General features: G+C 50.4%; 1 protein-coding gene across 1 annotated transcript in view; it reads left to right on the forward strand.

Annotated features, from left to right (window-relative positions):
• LOC138472127 (ATPase family AAA domain-containing protein 3-A) overlaps window positions 1–27,986 on the forward strand; it is a 672,103-nt gene that overhangs the window by 112,684 nt on the left and 531,433 nt on the right. The window contains exon 7 of the mRNA XM_069610129.1: window positions 19,346–19,415. Coding sequence (XP_069466230.1) covers window positions 19,346–19,415 — 70 coding nt within the window. The remainder of the gene's footprint in view (window positions 1–19,345; window positions 19,416–27,986) is intronic.

The following is a 27,986-nucleotide window of genomic DNA, read 5'->3' on the forward strand; positions in this document are numbered from 1 at the left end:
CGTCCTAGTTGCTCCCATGTGGGCAAGACAACCGTGGTTCCCACACCTACGCAGGATGGCGGTGTGCGAGCCCATCAAACTTCCAGCCTGGTACAACCTATTGTCCCAGCACCAAGGTCAAACGGTGCACTAGCAACCCAACTCAATGAACCTGGCAGCATGGCTCCTGAGGTCAGAGTTTGGACATCTCAATTTGCCACAGAGGTGTATGGACATCCTAAAAGAATCTAGGAAACCAAACACAAGGCACTGTTACTTTGACAAGTGGAAGAGGTTCGTTATCTGGTGCCAGAGTAGATCAATCAACCCCGTTGATTGCACTCCTTCCACTATTGTTACATACATGCTCCACCTGCTGGATGCAGGATTGGTTTTTAACTCACTGAAAGTACACCTGGCAGCCCTGTCGGCTTACACCACTTCACATAGCAAGGTTTCGTGGTGGAAAGTACCAGTAGTTAAAGCCTTCATGGAAGGAGTAAAGAGACTTCAACCTCCTATTTCAAACCCACCACCAGGGTGGGACCTTAATGTGGTGCTAGCCAAGGTCATGGGCCCCCCTTTCGAACCCATGCATAAAAGCAGTCTCAAACACCTGACTTATAAAACGGCCTTCTTAGTAGCTATTACTTCTATAAGAAGGGTCAGTGAAATTCAGGCTCTGTCAGTGCAGGATCCCTTCTTTACTGTCCATAAAGACAAACTGGTTTTACGCACACACCCTAGGTTCTCACCTACATTTATATCTAAATTCCATGTAAACCAGTCCATCGAGCTTCCGGCTTTCATCCAGGACCCGCAAAGCTCGGCTGAGATGAAACTATACACCCTAGATGTGCGTAGGGCGGTCCTCTACTATGTAAATAAGACCAGACCGCTAAGAAAAACAGATCAACTGTTTGTCTCCGTAGCTACAGGCAGAGAGGGGGATCGCGTCTCTAGAGGTGCCATCTCGAAGTGGATTATTAACTGTATCCAGCTGTGTTACTCCCTTTCTGAAAGAACTCTGCCTTTCACGCCAAGAGCCCACTCTACTAGAGGCATTGGGGCCACTCTGGCTTTCATTGCAAATGTTCCCCTTGACACCATTTGCAAAGCAGCTACTTGGAGCTCTATTCACACTTTTACTCAGCATTACTGCATTGACACCCATTCCAAGGCAGATACACAAGTGGGACAAGCGGTTCTAAGACACTTATTTGCTCATGACCCTTCTCACATCCCACCTCCTTCTTCAGGTACTGCTCGCTAATCTATGCACAGCATGTGATCTAAGCAGATTCCACAAGCCTCAGAAGGGATACATTACTCACCGTAATCGTATTTCTGATGCTTGTATCTGCTTAGATTCACATGCGACCCACCCTTCCTCCCCTCTGAGAGAAGGCGCATGATGGCTTGTAGTCTTACCTTTCTATCTATCTGCTTGGATTATCTGTACTCACGCTACTCCTCATGCTACCTCATGTCAGAAAAAATACAATCTGAGGATCCTAGACGCGTGAGGGATCTTGGGTACAGTGGACGTCACACTAGGGATAGTATTACTGGCACGCCCTGTGTCGACGCCCATTTTCGAGTTTCGAAAAACAAACTGTAATACTCCGCAGCTTGCACTAGATGTCGGCCTATGCACAGCATGTGAATCTAAGCAGATACAAGCATCAGAAATACGATTACGGTGAGTAATGTATCCCATATATATATCTCCTGAGCCAAACAAGTTTAGCAAGACTGCCTGTCCATATCTGCCATCTCACCTGGCAGCAGTAGCCATACAGTAATGTTTGCAAAAAGCAGACTGGGATGACTGGGTTGCGGCCTTGATGGTGATGCGCTTGGGGACACTCCTCTGGAAAGCAACTGCTGTAGCCTTGCCTCTTACATGCATGAGCATGTAAGCCATTGGTAACTGTTTTCTTTTGAGGTTTTTAAGACTCCAGAATGCAAGAGATAATCCAGTAGGCGATCGTTGCCACAGAAACTTGAAATCCTAGCTGTAGACCACCAAATGTTAGAAACAAACCGTCAGATTTTGTAAATCCTCTGTATCGGCTCAAGTTAAATTTAAGCAAGCGCCTCGCATCCAAACTGTACAAGGTCTTTTCTCCCTCGGTCTGAGGAGAAGGGAAAAAGTTAGGAAGAATGACTTCATTTATGTGAAAAGGGATGATTTTGGCCCAAAAAACAGCGATTCTTAAAAACCACCTTATCCTTCTGAAAATAGGGCTCTGAAGCTGACCGTGCCTGAATTTCGGTAACTAATCTGGCAGACCTCATTGCTACCAAAAAAGCGGATTTCCAAGAAACTCATTTGTCTGCTGTAGCCTTTCGTCAAATGGCTTGCAAGCTATAGGGTCCAAGCACAACATCAAGATACCACGATTTCTGATGTGTATTTACTGGTGAACACCTTCAAAGGCCTTCGAAAGACCTTTTGTTATTATTGGCTTTCAAACTAGAAAGTAGTTGGGACTCTAAATATGCTCCAATCGCTGATAAATAAGACCTACATGGTTGAACCCTGACTCCAGATGTAGTCGGATGGGGCAGGAATGCTGGACTATCATGGATCCAAGGAACATGCAAGCCTACAGTAGCAAAAGCAAGTCCCCTTGCTTGCATACTGACTCCTTGTAAATTCTTTCCGGGCAGCCTGAATTATTGACCTTTTCTGCTCAGATAAACCTAGGTTTCCCTAGGCCAGGGATGCACAACTGATATTGACAGAGGGCCGAAAGTACCTTACATGATGGCTATAGTGGGCCGAAAAGTAAATGTGGGTGGGGCGGTAGGCGCAGTGGCGTTACAGGAGGCTTTTTCAACCCCCAATTTTTATTAAACACATGGAAAAAGAATACATTTTTGAGGTGTAACGGTTTTTATTTGTATTTCAAACTTACATTTTGTACTACACATTTTCCATTGTTATCATTTATTTCTATTTAGTTATTGCATATCATATGTTTAATTAAATTATATATATTTTATGGACCCTTGATTGGACATTCCATTATTTTGGACTGCTATACTTTGCTGTTTGGGTTGCCTAAGAGGAGTATGGACTTCATTGAGTTCGGTTTCCACAAAAAGCAAAGGATGTACACATCTCCTAACTGTGCCTGTTTTAGCTTTATTATTGGGTTCACTCTTGGGAGTGCGACACTATGCCCTATGGTCCCCACCCCCCAACCAAACACTATGCCCCATGGCACCCACCCCTCAAGCAAACACTATGCCCCATGGAAGCCACCCATCAACCAAACACTATGCCCCACAGTCCCCACCCCCAACCAAACACTATGCCCCATGGCACCCACCCCTCAACCAAACACTATGCCCCATGACACCCACCTCTCAAGCAAACACTATGCCCCATGGCACCCACCCCTCAACCAAACACTATGCCCCATGACACCCACCTCTCAAGCAAGCACTATGCCCCATGACACCCACCGCTCAAGCAAACAATATGCCCCATGGCCCCCACCCCTCAAGCAAACACTATGCCCCATGGCCCCCACTCCTCAAGCAAACACTATGCCCCATGACACCCACCCCTCGAGCAAACACTATGCCCCACGATACCCCCCACCCCTCAAGCAAACACTATGCCCCATGGCACCCACCCCTCAAGCAAACACTATGCCCCATGGCACCCACCTCTCAAGCAAACACTATGCCCCATGGCACCCACCTCTCAAGCAAACACTATGCCCCATGGCACCCACCTCTCAAGCAAACACTATGCCCCATGGCACCCACCTCTCAAGCAAACATTATGTCCCATGGGCCCCACCCCTCAACCAAACACTATGCCCCATGGCCCCTACTCCTCAAGCAACACTATGCCCCATGACACCCACCGCTCAAGCAAACAATATGCCCCACGGACCCCACTCCCCAACCAAACACTATGCCCCACGGCCCCCACCCCTCAAGCAAACACTATGCCCCATGGCCCCCACCCCTCAAGCAAACACTATGCCCCATGACACCCACCCCTCAAGCAAACACTATGCCCCATGACACCCACCCCTCAAGCAAACACTATGCCCCATGGCCCCCACCCCTCAAGCAAACACTATGCCCCATGGCCCCCACCCCTCAAGCAAACACTATGCCCCATAGCCCCACTCAGCACACAAACTCCCAAGCATACACCAAAACACCATGCACCCATACAGACCCGAACCCCCCCCCCACCCTCAACTCACCATACAAACTCACAAGCATACACCCATACAGACCCGAACCCCCCCACATCTCATCATACACTGCACTTGCACACAAACACATTCAGGCAGACACCCCCCCTCCTCCCCCACACACCCCCCTCCCGCCTCCGCATCTCGACATACACTGCACTTGCACGCAAACACATTCAGGCAGACCCGACAACATCCCCCACTCCCACCCCCACCCCTGCATACAAACTAACAAGCATACAACATGCACCCATACAGACCCGATCCATCACAAGCACACAGTACCTGAGGTTCGCCGTTGGCAACTCACTATAAGTTTCGAGTTCTGCCATTCGGGTTAACCTCCGCCCGAGGGTTTTCACCAAGCTAATGGCGGTTGTGGCAGTGAGTCTCAAGAGAGGGGGATTTGCGTATACCCCTACCTGGACGATTGGCTGATCAGGGGCAGTTCCCCAGAACAAGCCCTAGATCATCTCGGCTATGCTAGCGCGCTTAACCCTCAGGTATCTAGGCGCTTCACTTGAGAGCAGTGTTACAGATGCCGGCAGAAAAACAGAAAAAAACAGTACAGGAATTACAGAGGCAGGCAGATAACGGAAGACTTAGGTTGCATACGATAACACGTAACTGATTGAATACTGGTTAAAAGTGCTGAACATGTTACAAATACAGGCAGTGTCAGCATAGTTTATGTACAGTTAAAGTTGCACATAGCAGTTGAGATGAAGTACATACAATTCTGATGGAAGTTAGACTGGGGCCCTATGGTACAGTAAGACACAGTGTCTGGCGAAAGTTAGTTTTGAAGTTTATATGTTGGAATATTCGATGTAGGTAGTTGGCTCTACTGGGTCTGGAAGATTGGCTTCTGGTGAATTTGTTGGTCAGGTATTTCAGAGCCATATTGAACAGGCATTTGTGTGATTACTAATGTGCGCAGTGAGATTCTGTCGCGCACTCGTAGCCAGTGAATATCATGCCCGATTGCTTAGATGTGGTTAGAAGGGGGGGGATATTTAGAGCTGCTATAAGTGTGTACTCACTGTAATTGTATTTCTAGTGCTTGTATCTGCTTAGATTCACATGCGCCCACCCTTCCTCCCCTGCTGGAGTAGAAGGCACGTAGATGTTTTCTGGGTTATCACTGTTTCTGCTTTACAACATATATACTCGCGCTATACTTCATGCAACCTCATGTTAGAAACAAACAATCTGAGGGACCTCGATGTGTGAAGGACCATGGGTACAGTACACGGCACACTAGGGGATAGTATTACTAATCGCGCCCTGTCGACGTCCATTTTGAGTTTCGAAAACAAATCTTGTAATACTCTTGACTTCCACTAGATGTCGGAATATGCAGAGCATGTAAATCACAAGCACCAGTAATAAGAGTATGGTTAGTAATGTATGCCATGTAGTGGAAACCACTAGTTGTAGCCATTATGGCTCACAAGTAGTCTTTTCCTCCTCAGGGATTCCGAAAAATAGCCTCTATCGTTAAATCCAGTTCTCCAGCATGGGGTCTGGCATGGATTCAGATGCTCATGAATATTCCCCGTCAGGCCGGGAATCCTCGGCATAGAAAAAATCTGTATCAGTTCCGTCTCTGATCTGTCTTTCTTAGTAGTAACCAATCGCTGGTCTCTGGCTCATACTGCCCCCAGCCAATGACTGTCCTCTCCTCAAGCCCCGCCTCTGGCAGCCATCCTCAGATTTTTACCGCACGTTCAAGTGTTGGGAGTCCTCATGCTGTCGCTCTCGAGCTTTTGCTGCGTTTTTGCGCTTTTTCAGGAGATTTTTCTTCTAATTTTTCAGTAAAAAGAGCCTCAAGCTCCACCGTTTCTACATCCGATCAACGGGGACCCGTTTCAGAGTTTTCTACGCCCCTCAAGGGTGAAGATTTCGTCAAGTTACGCTTTTGGAGGATTCCAGAAGTTCCGAGGCCTACCCCGGACATGGCCCAGGAGAAAGGAAGCTCGACGCCCGGGAAGCTGTTCAGGACCTGCCCTGGATGCCAGCTTCAGAATGTGTTCAAGGAGGACGAGCATTCGTTATGCATCTACTGTCTCCATGAGGACAAGGCGCACGTGGAGAAGGACTGTGCGTTTTGTGGGAACATGTCGGAGCGGACCATGAAGGATCGCCACCTCTGTCTCGCCAACTGGTTGGAAGGTAGGAGCCCGTCAGGCGAGAAGAAGTAGTCCGAGCGGTCTTCTAAGTCCTGTGAGGGCGCCCCGGCGACGGGGGCCCCAAGAAAAGGCCAAGCACTGCGAGTCCGCGGGCACTGGGAGCGCCGAACGGTCGGGCTCCATGGCTGCCAGGCAGGGCGCATCCTCCCCGGCGCCATCAACCACGAGCCAATGCTCTGGCTCGGGTAAGAGGAAGTCCGAGAACCCGGCGAAGCTTCTGGAGTGGCTCCGGTTGATCTCAAAGATTCCGGCAGAGGGGGAACGAGGCTCGGACCCTCCCCCCAAGGTGAAGGCCCCAGGTGTACAGAAGGTGACGATGGCCTTAATTCACCCTGCTAAGTCCTCGATTGAGGATGTCGCAGCGGCCCTGGCTCAGCCTGTGGAGGCTACGCTAGTGGAGGCGACCTCGGGATCCAGAGTCTCCCTGCCACCGCGGAGGGAGTCCTCTTTCAGGCCCATCGAGAAGACCCCCACAAAGTCCCCGCTGGAAAAGGAGGGGGAGGGGCAGGTGGCCATCGTGGATACGGACACGACCTCTGAAGAAGAGCTCATCGAAGTCGTGGAGGAAGCCCAGCCCATCGGGAGGGATCCCGACGAGGGCGACGACGGGAGCGACGGTGTCGCTGAGGAGGTTCCTCAAGAGCCCTCGCGCCCGTCGTTTCCGGTGCCACAGGACACTTCGGTGGCCATTTTGTGAGCAATTCAGTCCTTATGCTCGGAGATGAGGACAAGGTTGCCCCTCCCCCCCCGACGGAGGTACCTGAGCCAGACCCGACGGGGGAACCGGAGCCAGGACCTTCGGAAAGTCCACCGCATAAAAGAGGACGACGCATCCTCCGCCACCTCTCCCACCTCTGCGGCCCGCTCTGCCTTCCCCCTGGTCAACTACCCACGGGGATGATGCAGGCATGGACACGGCTACGACAGGTACAGATGACGACGGAGGTGATGACGGAACGTATCCCCCGTCGCCCCCTGCTCAGGCGTCCCGCCCAACGAGATTGGATCCTTCCATGCCATGATTTCCAGGGCATCCGAGCTCTTCCAGCTCTGCCCCGAAGAGAAGAAAAAGGAAGGGTTCCTTTACCAACGGCGCAAGGCTAAACGTGGCCAGGAAGGAAAATTACGTCCCTCAACTACTGTTGGAAGTAAGGGCGATGCTCAAGAAAGGTGCCATCGAGCTCGTTCCAAAGAGGTTTCGGGGCTCCGGAGTTTACTCAAGGTACTTCCTCGTAAAGAAGACAGGAGGATTGCGTCCCATCCTGGACCTGCGACGACTGAACAAGTACATCAAGGCTCAGAAGTTCCGGATGGTCACCCTCCAGCACGTGCTGGGATAGCTGGAGGAGGGCGATTTCCTGTCGTCGTTAGACTTGGAGGATGCGTACTTCCACATCCCCATTCTAAGAAGACACCGAAAGTTCCTCAGGTTCGTGGTCCAAGGGCGGCACTACCAGTTCAAGGCCCTCCCGTTCGGATTGAAGTCGGCACCCACGGTGTTCACCAAGTGCCTCACACCGGTGGCGGTGCGGCTGCGCCTGCAGGGGATCCACATCTACCCCTACCTGGACAACTGGCTCATCCGGGCAAAGACAAGAATTCCTCGACGCACGCTGGGTCCAGTCGATGGGCAGCTTCAAGGACAGGATCCCATTCTTCATCACAACCCAAAGTCGCTGAACTTGCAGGCCTGGCTCCTGCAGCACTAGAGTTTGGAGGGTACGACATCCCAGCCGACTGCAGAGAGGTTCTTGCAAAGGCCAGGGCGTCCTCAACTCTCAAGTGCTACGGACATAAATGGAAGAGGTTCTCTGTCTGGTGCCGTGCACAGAAGATTAACCCTCTGCGGATTACGGGCCCTCAAGTACTGCCGTACCTACTGTCATTGGCCAAGGCTGGACTAGCTCACGCTTCCAACGCTTCCATCAAAATACATCTGGCCGCCATCTCACGATACACCAGGACTATGGGACGGGCGTCCTTGTGGTCTCATCGGCTGGTGAAGGAATTCATGAAAGGACTGTTCCGATCATTCCCGCCGGTGAAGGCCCCTGCCCCGGCGTGGGAGCTCAACGTGGTGCTGACCAGGCTCATGGGGGGGGGGGGCCCATTTGAGCCTATGCATTCGGCACCATTGAAGTTTGTCGTGTTGTGGCCATCACCTCCGCACGACGAGTGGGAGAGATCCAGGCCCTATCTTGCAAGCCACCATACTTGACTTTTCACGACACAAGGGTGGTGCTGAGGACGCACCCCTCCTTCATGCCCAAGGTGCCGTCGGACTTCCACCTCAACGAACCCTTGGTGTTGCCAGTTTTCTTCCTGTCGCCTTCGTGCCGGCTGAGAGGACTCTGCACTCGCTGGACGTAGCTAGAGCGCTGAAATTCTACGTGGACCGCACGAAGAGTTTTCGGAAGACATCACAGCTGTTTGTAAACTTTGGACCTGTGAATCAAGGGAAGGCTGTCTCGAAGGCTTCCATTTCCAGATGGCTCTCCGGCTGCATCATGCACTGTCACCGGTTGGCAAACCGACCGCTGCACGGCCGTCCGAGAGCCCACTCGACCAGAGCGATCGCTGCTACCATGGCGTTCCTTTCTGGTGTGCCCCTGCTCGACATCTGCAGGGCTGCGACGTGGAGGTCGACACACACCTTCACGAGATTCTACTGCGTCGATCGGGACTCCAGGGAGGAGTCCAGGATCGGCCAAGCAGTGCTGCGCAACCTGTTCGCTTAAGGTGAGCCTGGTGAGGAGGTAAGAGATGCTTAATGTTGAGTGTTTTGGTATTGCTTAATGTTGAGCCTGTTGCCACCTCCCGTGGTTGTGCATGTGTATACTGCTATGTATTCTTATATTCATGAGCATGTGAATCCATGCCAGACCCCATGCTGGAGAAGGAACAAGTTACTTACCTGTAACTGTTGTTCTCCAGCATGGGTCTGGCATGGATTCACATGCGAACCCTCCCGCCTACCCCTCTGCGGCTCTTCACTTGGTCATACTGCCACTTTACGTGCTACCAAATCTGAGGATGGCTGCCAGAGGCGGGGCTTAGGGAGAGGGCAGTCATTGGCTGGGGGCAGTATGACCCAGAGACCAGTGATTGGTTACTACTAAGAAAGACAGATCAGAAACGAAATTGATACAGATTTTTTCTATACCGAGGATTCCCAGCCTGACGGGGAATATTCATGAGCATGTGAATCCATGCCAGACCCATGCTGGAGAACAACAGTTACAGGTAAGTAACTTGTTCCTAACCAACTGTACTTTGTTGTTCATTGGCTTGATTGGATGGAGACCATGTAGGTTCCTTTGTATGACTTAAGCTGTGGCCAAGAGCTCCCAAAGGAATTGTGGGGTTGGAAGGACATTGCACCCCAGTTGGGTGAAGATTCAACGCTCCATATACACTGCTTATTGGTAAGGTTCAACTTATTTTCCAGAGTTCAGCAGATCTGATCAGCTAATTAGTTATCCTGACAAATAACATCCTTTTCTCTTTATTTATCTTTTATTTTGTGTTGATAAATGGCCAACGCATGTTTTGGGGAATTTGAGCTTTTTCAAGGCTTTAGGATGGGTCTTCAGTGTTTTTCCAGTTGCATACGCTGCGTTGGTCTCCTTCCTGTTTGAGCAATTGTTAATTTAATCAGGAGGCAGTATGGGTTTGCTTTTCTGCAAATGTTCTAATGTATGTGGTTTTCTGGGGTTTATGACTGGAATATCTCTACAATCTGCAACCTCTCTGCCCAGGAGATTGCCTACAAAAAATGTGTGTGGCATCCAGCACTGGTTGCTAAAAGTTTGAAGGGTGTGTTGGAGTAAGATTAGTGGTTAGTGTTAAGACTCTACCCGCCACTTTGTCATAAATGCGGTTTGTCAACTGCTGAGATTTAGTCCTGAGACGACTGACTGAAGAACGACCATGAAAGCTTTTCATCAGCAAATTTTGGATTCTTGATTGAAACTGATGGCTTCCCTCCTCGCTAGAAAGAACCTATACTCAGCTGGACAACAGTTCTTCAGTGGGCGTTTGTTTCTCTGCAACTCTCAGGACTTGCATCTGGTGGTTTGACCTCGTATCCAAGTACCATATCCTCCTTCCCAGTGAGGCTGTTGCCTCTGCTAGCACCTTCGCTCGACAAATCATCTGCGTAGTAGGACCCTGCTATACCATTCTCCTGACTTGGAAACCTCCGGTGGCATGTTTTTCTTCAAACCTCAATCTGGCATCCCTTTCTATGGTCACCGTTGTTGAATCTACATTCAGCAGTTACTGAGTTGCCCTTCATTGTCCTGCACATATTCCTGGGCTTTCTGATCCATTCCGCTCTAGCATAAATCGCGTCCATCACTGCGGCTGCTCGCAGGACTCCACGTTGGAGCGTTTACTGGAGCATCAGTCTTCACTTCTTTGTTGGGATGTTCTGTTTTGGTATCCCTGCGTACCCTGTTGGGGTTTGTTCCGTTCTTCTGTGTGTGGCTGTAGGGCTCCTATGGTGAGCCCTACATCCAGAACCAAGCTTCAATCTTTTTTGCTGCCGATTTCATCACTCACACCTGCAATCCCTGGTACTTGTTAGTGACTCTCTTGAAATGAACTGCCTCTGGTGGGTCTTCTGATTCTTCTGGAGTTCTTCTTTAGAACTGAACTGTTTTCAGGGCCTGGTGGCAGACCGCATACTTGACACCATAGGTTCACATTCCCATTTTTTTTTTTTTTTTTTTAAACTTTTTGTTTATTGGCAAAAAATTAAGACAGGTATAGCATATTTTACACAGAGATAAACAGAAATCACAATGTTGCATTAGTCATTAGATCATGCACTTATTGATACAGCTCAAAATGGGGTGGGGGGATGCTTGACAACATGAGGGGGCGCGAGGTGCGCAGTACTTATGGTGAGGCGTCGGGCGGGCCCGGCGGGCGGGGGGGTTGGAGCTCCACTCAACCTCGTCTCTATTGTTCAGATAGCTGCAGAGTTCTGTCCACACATTCTTTAGGCGGGATGGCGTGGGCAGGGATTCAATATACTCCTCTTCACAGATTTGTACCTATGTGAGGGCCTTCAACCACATCTCGAGGGTGGGAGGGGAGCGGCGCTTCCAACCTTGTAAAATGCATCTTTTAGCGACAATAGCACTTACATTTAAAAATGTTGACTTTTTTTTTTGCATTTTCTCCAGACCATATCCCAAACAGTAGGGCTAGCGGGTCAGGGTCTACTAGGGACCCAATTATCTCTGTGAGCGGTTTCGTTACCTCCAGCCAGAACGCCCTCCGCACAACACAGGACCAAAACATATGCATGTGATCTGCCTCTTCAGAGTTACATTTCGGGCATGTGTGGGTCGGGTTGTGTGTAAATTTCGCTACTATGTGCGGTGTGCAATAATGTCTGTTGAGTTTATATTGTATGTAGCGGAATCTAGCGCTAAGGGAGACTTTGCACGTGTGCACGCATATTTTGTTCCACATATCATCAGTGATTTCTATCTCCAGCTCTCTAGCCCAAGCTTCCCGTGGTTTAAGGAATGTGTTCGCTCGCTTTTCCAGCTGCATTTTATATAGAGAGGATATTATGCCCCTACCGCCTGTAGAGTTTGCTATGTATTGGATTTCAGGTGAGTCTGGGGGCTCGTCTGGGTAGGAGGGCCATATTGCACGGACTGCCGCTCTTAGCCTGAAGTATTGTAGTAGCTCAAGCGCTGAGTTGGAGTGCTCGGGCCGCCACGTTTGGGGGGTGATGAATTTACCGTCGGGGTATAGATCAGTTAGTGCTGGATATCCCAGTGCCTCCGAGTGTCGCATGAAATGCTGGTCGTGCGTGAGGGAGAATCCTGGGAATTGTCGTATGGGTAGCCATTTATAGTATGGGTGAAGCTCTTGTGTCGGTTTCAGAATCCTATTCCATGCTCTTATCCTGGTGGCCACAGGGTCTGCTGGGGCGTCTGTCCGGAACGTGTGATGATGTAATAGGGTCATGATGTTGGTCCCATCCCCTGCCAGTTTCTCTAATTTGATGTCGGGGGGCGGGCTCAAGTGTGCGTACCAGTGTGTGGCGTGTTGGGCCTGTGCTGCAATCCTGTATATGGTTAGGAGTGGGGCTGTGAACCCCCCTTTTTCGTAGGGAGGGGTCATATGTTGCCACTTCTTGTGGACAGCTACGGTATGCCAGAGGAATTGGGCGCACGCCGCGTGGAGCCTCTTGAAATATTGCCTCTCGGGCCACACTGGTATGTTGGCAAAGATCTAGAGAAGCTTAGGGACCGTGATCATTTTTACTAGGGACAGTCTGCCCTCCAGGGACAGAGGGATGCTGTGCCATTTAAGCATCTTGGATTCAATGAGCTGTGCAGTTGTCTCGTAGTTATCCTCCAGTAAGGAAGCTTTGGTTAGTGCCACTTGCACCCCTAGTTACCTGATGCCCCCCCCGGGGACCAGCGTAGGGGAAATTTGCATGATGGTTGCTGGGTTGCCGCAGTAAGGGGGAATATTTCGGATTTAGAATAGTTGATGGTAAAACCAGAGTATGATCCTATTTTTGTTATGTCTCGGATGATCGGGTCCAGGTGTGTGGAGGGGTTTCTGACATATAGAAGTACGTCATCAGCATACAGTGAGACGATTTCCGGTGTATCCTGTAGTTGAACACCTTTGCGGGTGTGTCAGTCCCTAATGTGGTCTGCCATGGGTTCAATGGCGAGCGCAAAAAGGATGGGGGAGAACGGACATCCCTGGCGGGTACCCCTGTGTAGCACAAAGGGAGAGGAGACGATGGAGTTGACAAGCACCCTGGCCATTGGATCAGTGTATGGCAGTTTTATGTAGATCATGTTTGGTCCTATTCCCATTTTTTTCCAGCACGGCCCATAAGTATTTCTATGAAACCATGTCAAATGCCTTCTGGGCGTCTAGCGTGGCGGCCACTGCATCCGCCTTCGGGTCAATTCTGGACATTACATTGAATAATCGGCGGATATTGAGTGTAGTAGAGCGGCCAGGAACAAATCCACTTTGGTCTGCGTGGACCAGGTGGGGCATAAATGGAAGGAATCTATTTGCAAATATTTTTAGCAAAAATGTTCATGTCCGTGTTGATGAGCAATAAGGGCCTATAGGAACCACATTCGTCTGGAGGTTTCCCTGGTTTGGGGAGGACGGTGATTAGGGCTTCCCTTGGGGAGGGAGGCTAACCGGAGTGATTCGGTCCAGACCCCGTGCAATATGGGAGCTAGGATAGCAACGTGTTCCCGGTAGAACTGAGATGTGAGCCCATCGGGACCCAGTGACTTGTTTTTCGGAAGGTCAGAGATTACCTGGACTATCTCATCCAAGGTGAATGGGGCATCGAGTTGTTCCTTGGTACTCTGGGAGATAAGGGTCATAGGGATGCGTTCTAGCAGGTCGTCTAGGTCTTGAGCATTGTGTTCTGGCTGGGGGCCATATAGACTGGCATAAAAGCTAGCAAAGGTGTCAGTGATGGGTTGGTCGAACCAGTGTCGTAGCCCCTGTTTGTCTACAATGCTATCGATTCGGGACCTGCCTCCCTCCACTCATACTAATTTAGCTAGGGTTCTACTGGGTCTATCACCCTCACCATGCCGTCGGGCAGCCACGGGGCGAGCAAAGTACCGCACCTCGCTCCGGGCGTAAGATTCAAACAGTTCTAGTTCTGTTCTGATTTTTGCTAGGATTGCCGGAGCTGGTGCCGAAGCATGCTGCAGTTCTAGAGTTTCGAGCTTCGTTTCGGAGCTGTTTAGGGCCTGCCTTATGGCTTTGAGAACCCCGGCCTCCCTTGAGATGCACATCCCTCTGATGTATACTTTAAATGCCTCCCAGTGGGTCCCCTCGGGTGTGTCCTGTGTGGTGGTGTTCTCGAAAAAAGTGTTTATGTCCAACAGGATCTCCGCTTTAAAGACAATATCAGATAGAGGCTTAGATTTAAAGCGCCAGGTGGGGCGGGCTGCCGGAATGTTACCCAGTTGGATCTGCAGCAGCACGGGGGAGTGGTCGGAGAGCATACGTGCAAGTATCTGAACGTTCGACACCCTGCCCACTCTATTCTCGAAGAGCTGTCGTGTACTGTGGAGTAGAAAGTGTAGTCTCTGTCATGGGGATGAACCGTTCTCCACACATCGTGTAAATTCAGGGAGTTCATGTGTGTAAGGAGTCGTTTGGCGGCTCGCGACATGACCCTGCGGGTCGTAGTTATCCTATCTAGGACATTGTCAAGTATAAGGTTCATGTCTTCCCCCCGCCCCCCATATAATAGGAACTTCCACATATCTCATGAGGATGGCGGTCACAGCATCTATAAATTCAGCGGAGTCAGTGTTTGGGCCATATGAGTTCACAAGCAAGCATTCCTCGTTAGCCAGAGTGCAGTGGAGGATCACGTATCTGCCCTCCGTGTCGATGTGGGATGTGGGATGTGTGGAGTGTGAATTTTAACGATTTGTGGGTGAGAGTCAGGACACCTCTGGATTGGGTGGAGAATTGGGTATAGAATCTGTTGGGGCCCCAGGACTCTGCAAGGTTGGATGATGGGAGTTTCAGAGCGTGCGTCTCCTGCAACAGGAGTACCTTGATTCCGTGTCTTTGTGCATATGCTGTGATCCTGCGGGACTTTGTAAAATTCATTAATCCCCGAATATTCCATGCCATCATTTTAATAGCCATGCTGACAGTTTATGGGACATCCCAACTAAAGGGACTAAAGGATCTGCCTCTGTTTACCAACATATGTGCAGCTGTGGCGCGGATGCGACTCGCTTCAAGACCAGACATTCCTTTCCTGCCTATTTTTTGATAACATTCCCCAACTTCACCACCACCTGCCCTCACCGCCCGGAACAAACTAGCAGTATTCGAATACCCACCCTTAGAGCAACCAACTGCGTGCCGTTCCCAATTTGGCGACACTTGACTAATAGCCCAACAGGGGCTTAAACATAAACACTCCACCTTAGAAGGCATTGCAGCTGCAGTGGGGGCTACCGCTGCAGTCTGACCCACATTTGTTAACGCATATTATGATGATACATCATTAATCCTTTGAACGGCTGATGAAACTTAGGGTTACAAAAAAGAAATAAGTATGTTCTTGGGTCCTGAGAACTGAGCAATTACTGGCATAGTTCGGTGCCTAACAGTTAGGCTGAGGAGTCGAGGTTCAGGCCTAGTGTTTGCCATTTTGGTCAGGTACTTTAGGGATGTACTCCCTTCCCCGAGTCATGCACTTGAATATAGCCATTGGGGCTATGTACAGCCCAGAATAGTACAGAGGAGGGGGGGGGCAAGTTCGCCCCCCCGGGGGAGGAGGGGGCAGTCTCTAGATGGGGCTTGGTTGATGAGGCCTCCAGTAGGGTCATGCAAGCTTTGATCTCAGTCGTCGTTCATTGGTTCCTCTGTGGGATCCACTACTGGGATTTGTGCCTCGATGAATTTGACTGCCTCATCCTGGACCGTGAAGAAGTATAGCTTGTTGCGGTGAGTGAATTTTAGGCGAGCCGGGAAGAGCATCGCATACTCGATTTTCCTTTCTATTAGCATTTTTTTAACATCACCGAATTGACGTCGCTCCATCTGCACCCCTACGGAAAAATCGGGGAAAATCCTGATGATTTGTGAGTCTAGCCTTAGTTCCCCTTTCTCTCTGGCCAAGCGAAGTATATGGTCTCTGTCTTTGTAGCTTAGCAGTTTTGCAATTATTGGTCTGGGGAAGTCTCCTGGTTTAGGCCGGGGTGCCAGTGAGCGATGTGCTCTTTCTACATTGAAGAATGGTGATAGCTCAAGGTTATCGAAGAGGTCCTTGAAGTTGTTCGACCGCGGGTTCCATACGACCCTTCAGAGCGAATTCGGGAACCCCCACTATGCAAATGTTATTTCTTCGCGACCTCGATTTGAGGTCGTCACACTTAGCTTTGACCTGTTTCATGTCGCGGACGAGCTCTGTGACTGTGCTGTGTAAGGTATGAACATTAGCCTCGTTGGTTCCTATCCTTTGCTCTGCCTCTGTGATTTTGGCCCCATGTTGATATAGTTTAGCTCTCAGGGAGGCTACGTTTGCGTTTATATCGTCCAGTTTTTCATGGAAGGCTGCAAAGTTTTTGGCCATGGATTCCATCAGTATAGTTGCGTCAGGCTGAGGTGGGTCCGGCAGGATATCGCCATCTTCCTGTACTATGGAGGAGGACGCCTGGTCCGCCCTGGGCGCTGCCTTGGTGAACTTATCCACGGTGCCTACTTTGTTGGCTCCTCGCGATCTGTTGGACATTGTTACGATGGCGAGCAGCTCCCAACTGGGAGGGTTTGGTGGTAACCGTAGTACAGGAGTCCTGTATTGAAGGTGGTAGCAGGCCAGTAGTTTTGGCGTGCTGGGAATTCACGCCTAGTAATTGCAGGTATTTGGCACAACCAGTTGAGGGTGGCCAGCTCAGGGCCGGGCAGTGGTAGTGAGCGCTGTGAAGAAGGGATGGCCAGGGTGGCTGTATGATGGTGGGCTAAGCAGGTTCCCCGCGACAGCCGCAGGCACAATCGGTGGAGATAGCTGAGTGGAATCAGGTGGGCTCCTGTGAAGCCATTATCGCATTAGGTGGTATTTCGGCTTCTCTGGGCGAAATGCAATGGGTGAGGTGTGTGTGTGGGGGCCCACTAGGGCGAAGAGACGTTGCCACCGGAGGCTGCGGGTGCTGGTGGAGCGGGGTGCGTTCGCCCCTCGTGGTGTACTGTGCAGTCCCAGCTCCCCTGTGGAGGGTAGAGGCCTTCTGGTGTGGGAAGCAGCCGCGTGGGAGGGAGAGCTGGGGAAACTGGTTGGTCCTTGCATCTGGGAGAGCAGCAGGCGATGTTGGGGCAAGGAGATCAGCCTGCGGCAAGCATCCCGTCGTAGATCCGGGGCCCAGGAGCGGGTCGTCGCAGACCACCGCCGCGTCCAGGCAGGGACGGCAAGTATTTCTGGAGTTGAGGGGGAGGGGAGCAAGCCGCAGCTGCCCTGTAGATGCAGCAGGGGCTCGCGGGAGCTCCGCTGGGCAGCAGGGGGGGGTGGGGGACGGCGGTGTACCAACACACCACCCCGGGGCACTCGCTGTTGCCGCCCGCCGTTGGCAGGGCCCGCGGCAGCAGATTGGAAGGAGCTCCTGCTGGTGTCGCAGAGCGGCAATGCGGTCCTTCGTCCCACAGCGGTTGCGCCGCAACGGCAGCACGTCGGGAGGTTCGTTAGCAGGTATCTCTCTGGCCCAGGAGTGGTGTATCCCGTGGCCGCCCAAGCGCCATCTCCCTCCGAAGATCCAGGAGGTAGGCCCAGTGGGAGTACAGGGCTGGCCTGCATGGTCGGCTGTATCTCGGCCGCAGCTGAACTGCAGGTAGTGGTTTTTACGCAGTATGTGTCCCGTAGTTAGGGGAACCGTCCGGTGTAGAGATGGCTGGATTCTGCCGATGTTCATCTGTGGGTTGCGGAGCTCTGTAGCTAGGCGCCCATCTTGTTGGCTGCTCAACAGCGCCCCCTTTCTCACATTCCCATTTTCTTATGGGATTTGGGGATACTTGCGTTTAAGAGGCCTGGGTTCCCCCACAAAAAGTCCACTTCGATTTCTGATATTTGTGTAAACTTTCTATGGCCACTTTCTTAATGTTTAACCATATTCTGAAATGTTATACTGTGTACTTTTTAAAATGTTGGAGTTATTTCTTATGCGCTAGTTCATATTAAAGAATATATTTTGACAGAACGTTTGTGTGGACCTTCCCTTTATTGGTTGATAATCTGAGTATTTACTGTCTCTTTAAGCCAGCTCCCATCTTCTGGAGGCTTGCCTTGATTGTAGTGTCTTGCCTACCACTTGTAGAGCCAGGAACTCAAAGGCGAGGTCACTGTATGCCCATGCCTGGGCTCTAGAAATGGAGCCGACGAAAAATATTCCTAGCAGGAAAGAATGTTAGAGAATACTATCTTACAAGGGACTGAAAACGGACTTTAATCAATAATTGCAGCTGGTTGTTTCCAAGTGTGGTGGATGACTGGTGGAGGCAAGGAAAACCTCTTGGATCCCTTGCATACACTAATTCCTGGATAAATGCTGCATCCTGTTTTAAAAAAAAAAATAACTACTTTTCCTTTACATCGCTAGTCTGTTTTTATTACCAAGCAAATTTGCTTCAGGTGACAGAGTGGGATGTAGAGGAAAGAGGGCGATTAAGCGTGACAATGTAGGGACTGGGGAGGGGAAATACAAATATGAACTGCATGAGGGGGCATGAGTTGACAGGAATGTGTATTGGCAAAGCAAATTAATCTCGCTTTGTAAATGTACAACAATATAATACAGCATAAAAGGGCAAACAAATTAACACAACAGTACCAAGAAGCAGGGGAATGTTTTAAAGCATCCTTCACAAAACTCTTCCACCACATTACTTAATACGCCTTCAGAATGGCTGCAGCTATAACCAAGCTTTCACCAGGATGCACCGCTTCTGCATCACTGCACCAGAGCCCCTCTCTTGTATGAATCTTTAGGATGCATATGCACAAAGCTCTGTAGCCAAGCCTGAAAAGGGAAGAAACACTAGTGTGCCAAATGAAAATAACCATATATAACCCTCAATGTGATAATTGCATGAAGAAATTAAACTAACTTTACATATTCAAAGTATTTTGAGACCTATATTGCTATATCTACTTTATTTGGGACCGCCTTTGGATTGAAAAACACAAATTAAGATCTCTCCTTCCCATCCCTACCTTATAGCACCTTCACCTCCCCTGCACCCCACACCGCAACAGAGGGTATCGTTTACCAGTGTATGGCACCCTGAACCCAATAGATCAAAGTATTAACGTTGGTACCATTTCTGTGTTGGGACCGCAATTAGTAGTTCTGAAGTCATGTCTTGCTCATCACTGTCTTTCTGTGATGCTTGTTTTTTCTTTCCTGAAAGGACTGCAGGCACAGTGTTTGGAGAAGGGTTCCGGGCCTTCGTTTCAGACTGGGACAAAGTAACAGCCACAGTAAGTATTGCTTCACACAGATTTATTTTTAAAATATTTATTTTACATATACTCATGCGTCCTATTCCCCTTTTCTCCATCCTTGTGGGCGTCACCCAACATGGGGACGCTACTGAAACCTTTGGCAGCAGAACATTGAGCTTCCCCATTAAATTTACTTTACAGTGCGGGGTGTGCCTCTGGCGTGTGAACGCCCCACTGAAGCCCTGCCCTCTGGCGACTCGCCACAGTCCCTTTTTCTGCACGGACGGTGTCAGACTTGGCAGCCACTGCAGAGATGTTTTTTAGCTTTCCGCTTTTTTTTCAATCTTATTTTACTTCCCTTCGATACCTTTCCTCCCACCGGCACGTGTCAGCTGCAGGAGGATTCATGAGATGTGCCTCATGAGACTGCTTGTTCCCAGCCTCGGACTCCCACGCACTCTGTCTTGAGTGTTTGGGGCCCGACCACCCCTGGGTTATGCATGTTTGGCTTGCCGCGCACTCGATCACACGGCATTGAAGAATCGGTTGTCATGGTGGAGGGAGATCTTCTACACTTCTCCTCCCCACTTTAAGGACTTTGTCTCCAGGACCTCTCGTCAAGACAAGGTTAGCCCTCTGTTCAGCACAGCAACTCCTTCCTCAGGGTTCCCATGGATAGGGGTTCCTCTGATTCAGGTTCTGGCATGTCCAAGGCCTCTAAGGCTACCGGCTCTCAAGCCGAGGGGCTTGGGTTCTCTTCCAGGCGCTCCCGGGGCCGACATGAGGCCGTCCAAGCTACCAGTTCCCATGCTGAGGGGCTCTATCAGGCTGTCCTCGGAAGGGCGATCAAGTTTGTCCTTTTCTTCAAGCCCAGCTGCTAAGGGATAATAGAGTGCCTCCTCCAAAAGCCTGTCCTAGCGTGTCGAGCCTACTGTTGCTCACTCCAAAGTCCTGAGTCAGGCCGTTATGACTAAGGGCCAGCGGGCCGAGGGCACATCCCCTACCAGAAGGAAAAGACCAGGTGAGGTGCCCAGACTGGGCATGCGGCACAATGGCCCAACTCCTTCTCTGCCCCCAGTTCGGGGGTTTGTGCTCAGTTGCGTGGTGGTTGAAGCGGGCTCTTCCAAGGTCGGCTCCCCCATTGGCATTATTGGCAGAAGTAGGCAGAGACTCCCTGACCCACTCAGGAGGATAGCTCGGGGGCAACGTGCTCGCCTTGGAAGCAAGACGACCTGCAGCAACACAGGTTCGATCCCACTGTCCGTGCTTAGAAACCTCTTATTAAGCGCATTCTAAATAACCTATCATATCATATGCCAGGACAGCGCCCATCTTGGATCCAACGCAGGGCCTGCCCGTGCTTTCGGCCATTGAATTGGCTTTGCAGGATACTAGTCCCCTTCCTTCAAAGTGGCAGCAGATTGTATGGTACAAGCATCTGGCATCCTCCCAGATAAATTTACCCATCGCAGCCTTATGGCTACACGCTCCAGGCCCCTCGGCGCTTTGACCAGGAGTGGAGGCCCAGCGCCGCAGAGAGTTGGGCCCCTAGGGACCTGGCAGCTAGCGAGGACTGCTTCTTCGAGTGCTTCCTCTTCCTCGTGCGTTCAGCTCAGATGGAAGGGCTCCTGAAGGATATGGTGAAGTAGGTCATCCCATAGGTGGTGCCTCCCTGGCCCCCCTCCTCTGGGTACTCCTCCCGTTCCCCCAGCGCTGCCGGTTCCAGTGCTGATCCCTCCTCCGGTCAATGCCCTACCAGTTGTACCTCCTACTGTACCACAAATGCCTCCCCCTCAACAGCCGTTGGCCCTGTCTTCGGTATTCGGGGTGAGGGGTATCCCCATCAGTACCTGTGTCCCAGGGTCTGGACTCCCTTCGGTCTGTAAAAAAAAAAGGGGGGGGGGCAGGGCGGTGTGATGACACCCAGGACCCTGACCCCTTGGCAGTAGTTAACGCCTTTCATGACTGCCTTTGTGGCCTTCCAGAGTTCTTGGGGGAGAGGTGGGGACGGGTCCCTCTGCCTGAGGAAGCACCCCAGGAGTCGGAAGTGCTAGCAGTGGTCTTGGGTAAGTGCACCACGATCCGGTCTGGCAAGCCTCTACAGAAAGATGTCCTGCAGGTGGCGCAAAAGGTCAGGGCCAACGCCCAGATGAACAAGAAGTTGGAGAGCAGGTTCAGGCTGACGTACAGGGAGCCAATCCTCCTGGCCCCCCACCTGCAGCTGCATTCTTCAGTGGTGGCTGGTGCCTCATATTCTAAACCATCGTCTTTGTCGTCTTCATCCATGGGAGCCACCTCAGTTGTCTTTCCAAGGAGGACAAGGTCCTCGAGTCTTTGGGAAAGTGTTACTATTCCATCACAGGACTAGATCTGCGGCAGGCCAACGCAGACGCCCTCTTGGCTGCGGCTGACTACAAGCTGTGGAAGGTGCTCAGGAATTTCTGCCCAACCAGCCTTTGGACAAGCAAGCCTCCTTCAAGGCCGGTATGGCAGATGCTTGGGCAATTGTGCAGGACCTCATGAAGTCTTTGGTTTCCCGCATCAGCACAGCCAGCAGAGGGCTGTGCCTTTGTGTCGAGATGAGAAGGACAGCGTGGATGCACGCCACAAAGTTTTCATCTGATGTGCAGGAGCGGATCCTGGATCTGCCCTTCAAGGGCATGGACCTTTTTCATTCGTCAACTGATGAGTTGACCAAGAAGAAAATGTCCACTGACACTGCCAAGTCCTTGGCCATCTTGACAAAACCTGGACAGAAATCCTTCCCTCAGACCCAGGCCAGGACTGAGTTCAAACCCAGCGCTTTCTCCGGCTTCAAGGGGTTTAGGCACTGCGGTACACAGAGGCCTGACCGGTCACCCAGCGACAACAGTAGGAAGCAGCAGAGGACTTTGCTGGTTTTCCCGCACCCCCCCTCCTATACCCCCAAGAAGCAGTGATGTCAAGGTCAGGGAACAGCTCGCCTGTGGGGGGCCGTTTGGCTCTTTTTCAGGACACCTGGAAGTGTCTTTTCAGCAACCCATGGATCCTAACCATTGTCGCCACAGGCTTTAGTCTTCCTCTTCCTTGGCCTCTACCATCCTCTGTCGGATCGTGTCCCTGGCTCTTTTACAGGAGGGTCTTTCGTTCTTGACAATGTAAACGATGGAACCGGTTCCTCTTTCAGACAGGTGCTCCGGGTCCTATTCCAGGATGTTTGCGGTACCCAAGAACAACCAGGCTGGCCTGAGGGGTTGTCCTGGATCTGTAATTTCTAAATCTGTCTTTCCAGCGGGAACGCTTCAAGATGATTACTCCTGCACACATAGCAGAGTCTCTGTTTCCAGGGAACTGAATGTGTTCCCTGGACCTCAAGGATGAGTACCTGCATTTACCCATCTACCATCCGCATTGGACATTTATTGTCAGACCACTTTTAGTACAAGGTGCTGCCCTTCAGCCTGAACTCAGCCCCTCGTGTCTTCAGAGTTGATGGATGCAGTGGTGGTCCTTCTCCTCCACTTGGAGGGCCATCATCTGTACCCTTATTTGGAGGACTGGCTGGTGAAGGGCGGGCCTCCCCATCCCCACACGAGGGGGGTGTTGCACTCTTGCCAGAGATTGGCACATATTCATCAGTTGAGATTGCCAACTCGACTACTTTGGCGTGGTGGGTCCAGCATATTCTGGGCCTGATGACCTCCTGCGTGCTGCCTGTACAGCATGCTCGCCTCAAGATAAGGCGCTTCCAACTCCACCTGGCGGCCAATTGGGATCAGGAGGCAGGGTCTCAGTTGGACAGCATCACAATACAATCGCTCCTACTGCCAGATCTTAGTTGGTGGATGGCAATGTTTCAGTGGGAGCCTCCTTCACCCATGATTCATGACGTATGGTCCAGGATGGAAGCCCTCCTGCATCAATCTGCTCGAGCTGAATTTGGTGAACCTGGCCCTCAAGGTGTTTTTGCCCCTCATCAGGGACAGGTTTGTTCGGGTCAGGCCGGCTAAATCGGCTACAATTTTTTACCTGAACAAGCAGGGTGGCACTCTTCTTCCCCCACCCCGCCCCTCCGCCACCCACCTTCTATGCATGGATGTCAGTATCGATCTGGGAATGGACTTGACAGAGGGTGTTTGGATTTCAGCAGTCCACCTACCGGCAGACAGCAATGCAGAAGCAGACAATCTGAGCTGCTTGGGATTCAACACCTACTAGTGGAAATTGTACAGAGACTCTGTTGCAGCTGTTCCAGCATTGGGGGTTTGCAGACCTGGATTTGTTTGCATCCCCTATGAATTCCAAGGGCCCCCAGTTTGTTTCATGGGCAGGATGAGGTTGGGGGTGGTCTCTGGGAGATGCCTTCCAGATCTGTTGGCATGGCCCACAGTTATGCGTTCTGTTCCAGCGGACCCTCGGCAAGTTTCGGGCTTTGGTGTGTTGCATACTCATCCCGATTTCCCCCCACTGGCCTTCGAGACCCTGGTTTTCAGATCTGCTGCAATTGTATTCGCACGGTCCTGTCCACCTTCCAATCTCCAGCAGGGGATTCCTGACTCAGCAGGGCGGGGCGGTGGAACATCCGGACCCGGCCAAGCTGCAGCTGGCGGCCAGGTTCCTGACCCGCTGACACATCAGCATGCTCAATTTCTGGATGACAACTGGGACATTATTCAGCAGGCCAGGAGGCCCTTGACTCGGTCCCAATATTGGAGTAAATGGACTAGGTTCTGCCTTTTGGCTCATAAGTATCTGGACCCGGTCACCTGTCCTCTGGATGACGTACTGGCTTTTTCAGCACACCTGGCTTGTTCTGGGGTCCAGGTTGATACTTGCTGCACTTATTTGGCAGCCATTGGGGCTTATAAGAATTCCCCTGAGCACGTTTTTTCTGCGGCCAACCCAATGGTTCAGGCCCACCTTAAGGGATTGTCTAGGCTTTTTCCCCCGGTACATAGGCTGCACCCGGTCTGGGACCTCAGTGTGGTTCTTGCAGCTTTGCACCGCAAGCCTTTCAAGCCAATGGCCTCTGTGGACATCCGCTTGATGACATTAAAGACAGTTTTACTGGTGGCCCTCACCTCTGCGCGCAGGGTTTGTGAACTGCAGGCATTGTCCTCGTGCAAGCCCTTCACGACAAGGTCATCTTGCGCACTCACCCAGATCTCTTGCCCAAGGTGGTCTCTCCATGTCATCTGAATCAAGAGATCTGCCTGCCGGTGTTCTCCCCTAACCCGCATTGGAAGGCAGAGTGGGCCCTGCATTCCTTGGACTTTTGGAGTTTTGTCTCTAGGATGAAATCCTTCATGAAGTCCAGGGCATTGTTTGTGACCTTCGGGGGCTCCTCCCCTGGCTCTCACGCTTCCAAGGCTACCACGCTTCCAAGGCTACCATCGTCTGTTGGATGGTTTAAGCCATTTCAGAGGCATACACAGCCATGAAGAGACCTGTTCCTGAGGGGATTTGTGCCCATTCGGTCAGAGCCAAGGCAACAGCTGTCGCGCTTCAGAGACCTGCTTCTTGGGATGCCATCAGCAAGGCAGCTACTTGGGCCACTTTGTCAGCCTTCTTAAGCACTACTCACTGGACACCAGCTCCAGGCGCGATGCATTGTTTGGTCAGGTGGTTCTGAAGAACCTTTTTGCTTCGTCCAAGATATGAACCAGCTTATCACAGCTCCACTCTGTTCTTATTCGTTGTAATCGCCCATGAGGATGGAGGAAAGGGGATGGGACGGAGGAGTAATTAAAGTTACTCGCTGTAGTGACCAGAGTACTTGTAGTCCCCTTTCCAACATACGTCCCAACCGCCTTCCCCAGCTAGTATACCAATGGTGAATATGTAATGAGCGTAGCCAGGTTTCCAAGCGTCCAATGTATTCAAAGGGGACTGAGGTGAGGCGCCAGAGGGCAGGGCCTCAGCAGGGCGTTCCCATGCCAGAGGCCACGCCCCAGCACACTATTCTCAATTTAAAGGAAGGAGAAGTTTAATTCTTCACTGCCAAAGGTTCTGGTACCGGCCTCATGTTTGGGGACGCCCACAAGGATGGTGGAAAGAGGACTATGCACTATGAGTACTCTAGTCACTATGGTGAGTAAGTTTAATTTATTTTGATCAAACTGCATTATTGGGACTTCTGTTGTAAACACAGACTTTAAGAGGCGATTTGGATCCATTGTGTACAAACGTTATTGTATTAGTTGATACTGTTACAGTACTCTTTCTCTCATCCTCGCATGCACAGACATTATCACAATTGTGATACTTACTGGCATTTTTTCCTTTAAAAGGAAGGGTCTAAGGATGTGTTTCTATGTGTTCTGCCACAGTCCCTTTGGTTCAAGGATGATGCTTTGGCAGAGCAATGAATGGTCGGCTTGTATCAAGGTTGCCTGTGCTATAACTGGATCCATACAAGTCGTGTATTTGTGAACCAGTATGGTGTCTCTTATGCACACTAATTAAAAACCAGTTTCACTTGCGTTGTGAAAAAAAAGCATAATTATGAAGGCCTTAAATTAGCCTTTACTTTTAGTTCCATTAGTACTTTTTGCGCGGAGACAATGATCAAAGCAAGGATGAGCATGCTGCATTTTAGAGGAATGGACAGTTTCCATTGCAGTTTATAAAGGTTAATGCTCAGGGTTGGAATGGAAGCTGCTGGCCTAGTTAAGATCCTTCTCTACTCTTACCATCCTTCCAAAGAGATGCATACTCAACACATCTAATGGACTTTTGCAGCTATTTAGATACTTCATGACAGAAGATAGCTAGCCGTGTGATGCCACCCACAGGTACTCGAACACTTGGATGTGCAAGTTTGTTTGCAGTCCATGGAGGTGCACATTTAACCTTGTACCAGTTCAGCAACAGCACATCTGATACGTTTCTTATTCTATGGGTTAGTACCAGAACACTATGCTAGTCTCAAATTTATTTTCTGATGTGTCCTTTGGGTGTGCCTTATACACTCCCAGGGGAAAACTCTGGAGTGATCCTAATCCAACCTGAATGCCAGAGTGATTTCTTCCCATAGCCTGCAGCCTACTGCTGTAGATGAAAGATAGTGCAGACATGAAGCACTTCAAAATGAAGCACATCAGATATGCCAAAAATGTTTGGTGGAATGTAACAGTGTTCCTTTTCTTTTTTGGTACCTACTTGTGCTTCAGTGATCCTCCAGAATATTTGCTCTAGTTGTCTTATTTCTTGTTAAATAGAAGCACACTGTATGGCAAACTTGTGCTTCGACATAAGCCACAATAAAATATTCCAACACTGCTAACAGCCACCCTGTAGATCTTGTGCGTCTTAAGTAGCATGATTGAGAAAAGCTTATCCTCAAACTGTATCATGGTACAGTGGCACATGCTTCTGAATCCATTGATGGTTTGTGGCGTTATCAACAAAATCCACAATTCAGGACATAAGTGTAAATACAGTTTATGGGTGGGCTGGGATACACTGCAAGGTTTTACCTAGAACAAAAAAGGGATTCTTTCTTTGGGATTGACTTAGACTGAGTAAGGATGGGTTACATTGGAAGTATCCGGGAGCTACTTTTCATAGGGATACTAGTCTCCTCAAGCTCTCCATAAACAAGTTTCATGGAGTCTGCGATACAGGATACTGCGCCTAGCTACTTCCTGTGTCAGGTTATATACACATGGCTATACCACCCACTGCTTCTTTGCCACAGGTCCTCTTTGAAAGAATACATCAAAAAGTAAATTCTGTTTAATCAACACCAGGTGGCTAGTGCCTCGCCCACTTCTTCCCAGTCTGGTGCTATCGTGCCCCAGATCACCTTAAGGGATAATGGTTTACTTCCCACTGCTAAGGAATGTGATCTGTTGTCACCCAGTAAGGGACCCTTCTCACCATGTGTGTGGATTTCTCAGCCCTCACTCCTAGAATTGTATGTTTTGTTCTCACCTATCTTATCTTAATAACACTTAAAAAGCGAAGCGTAAGCCTGAAGGCATCTTGCCGCTAGAGCGAACAAGGTCAGGTCAGTCCAAAGCATCGGAGGCTAAAAAAGAAAGGTCTTCAGTGCCCGACGGAAGGGCAGATGGGCCTCGCTGTTGCACAGGGATAAAGGAAGTAGATTCCAGACCTTCGCAGCCGCCACTGAGAAGGTGCGGCCACTGACATGGGCAAGCCTGGCCATCGGGTGCTGAATGGTCTTCAGGGATTGTGAGCGAAGCAGCCTAGCAGGTTTGTAAATGCAAAACGTAGCCTGAAGAAACTCTGCTCCCAATCCTATGAGATATAGTGCTCTACCCATTAATGTCAAGGAAGTTGGTAGCCTCTTTCCTCGGTCCATAGTCGAGCATTGAATCAACATTCTCAAGGGGGTCCAACTCTGCGATCATCCCAGATATTTCTCCACAATGTGTCGTTGACTCAATTCAAGACCCTTCTGAGGTCTCTCTAATGCTCTCCTGACCAGTGGCAGCTTAAAGGTGCAAGGTTCCTACTTGGTTTTAAAAAGAAAATGTTTTTATTTTAGTGTTTGGCTACAAGGTCCCTACTGCTTTTTTTTTGGTGTTGCTGACGTCTCCTGGCAGTCTAATTTCCCTGGTTTTCTCCATGCCACTTCTGCTCTTCACCTCTGTGCTCTTACTG

This window comes from Ambystoma mexicanum, chromosome 8, assembly GCF_040938575.1.
Source record: "Ambystoma mexicanum isolate Mex_15411 chromosome 8, UKY_AmexF1_1, whole genome shotgun sequence".
Lineage (NCBI taxonomy): Eukaryota > Metazoa > Chordata > Amphibia > Caudata > Ambystomatidae > Ambystoma > Ambystoma mexicanum.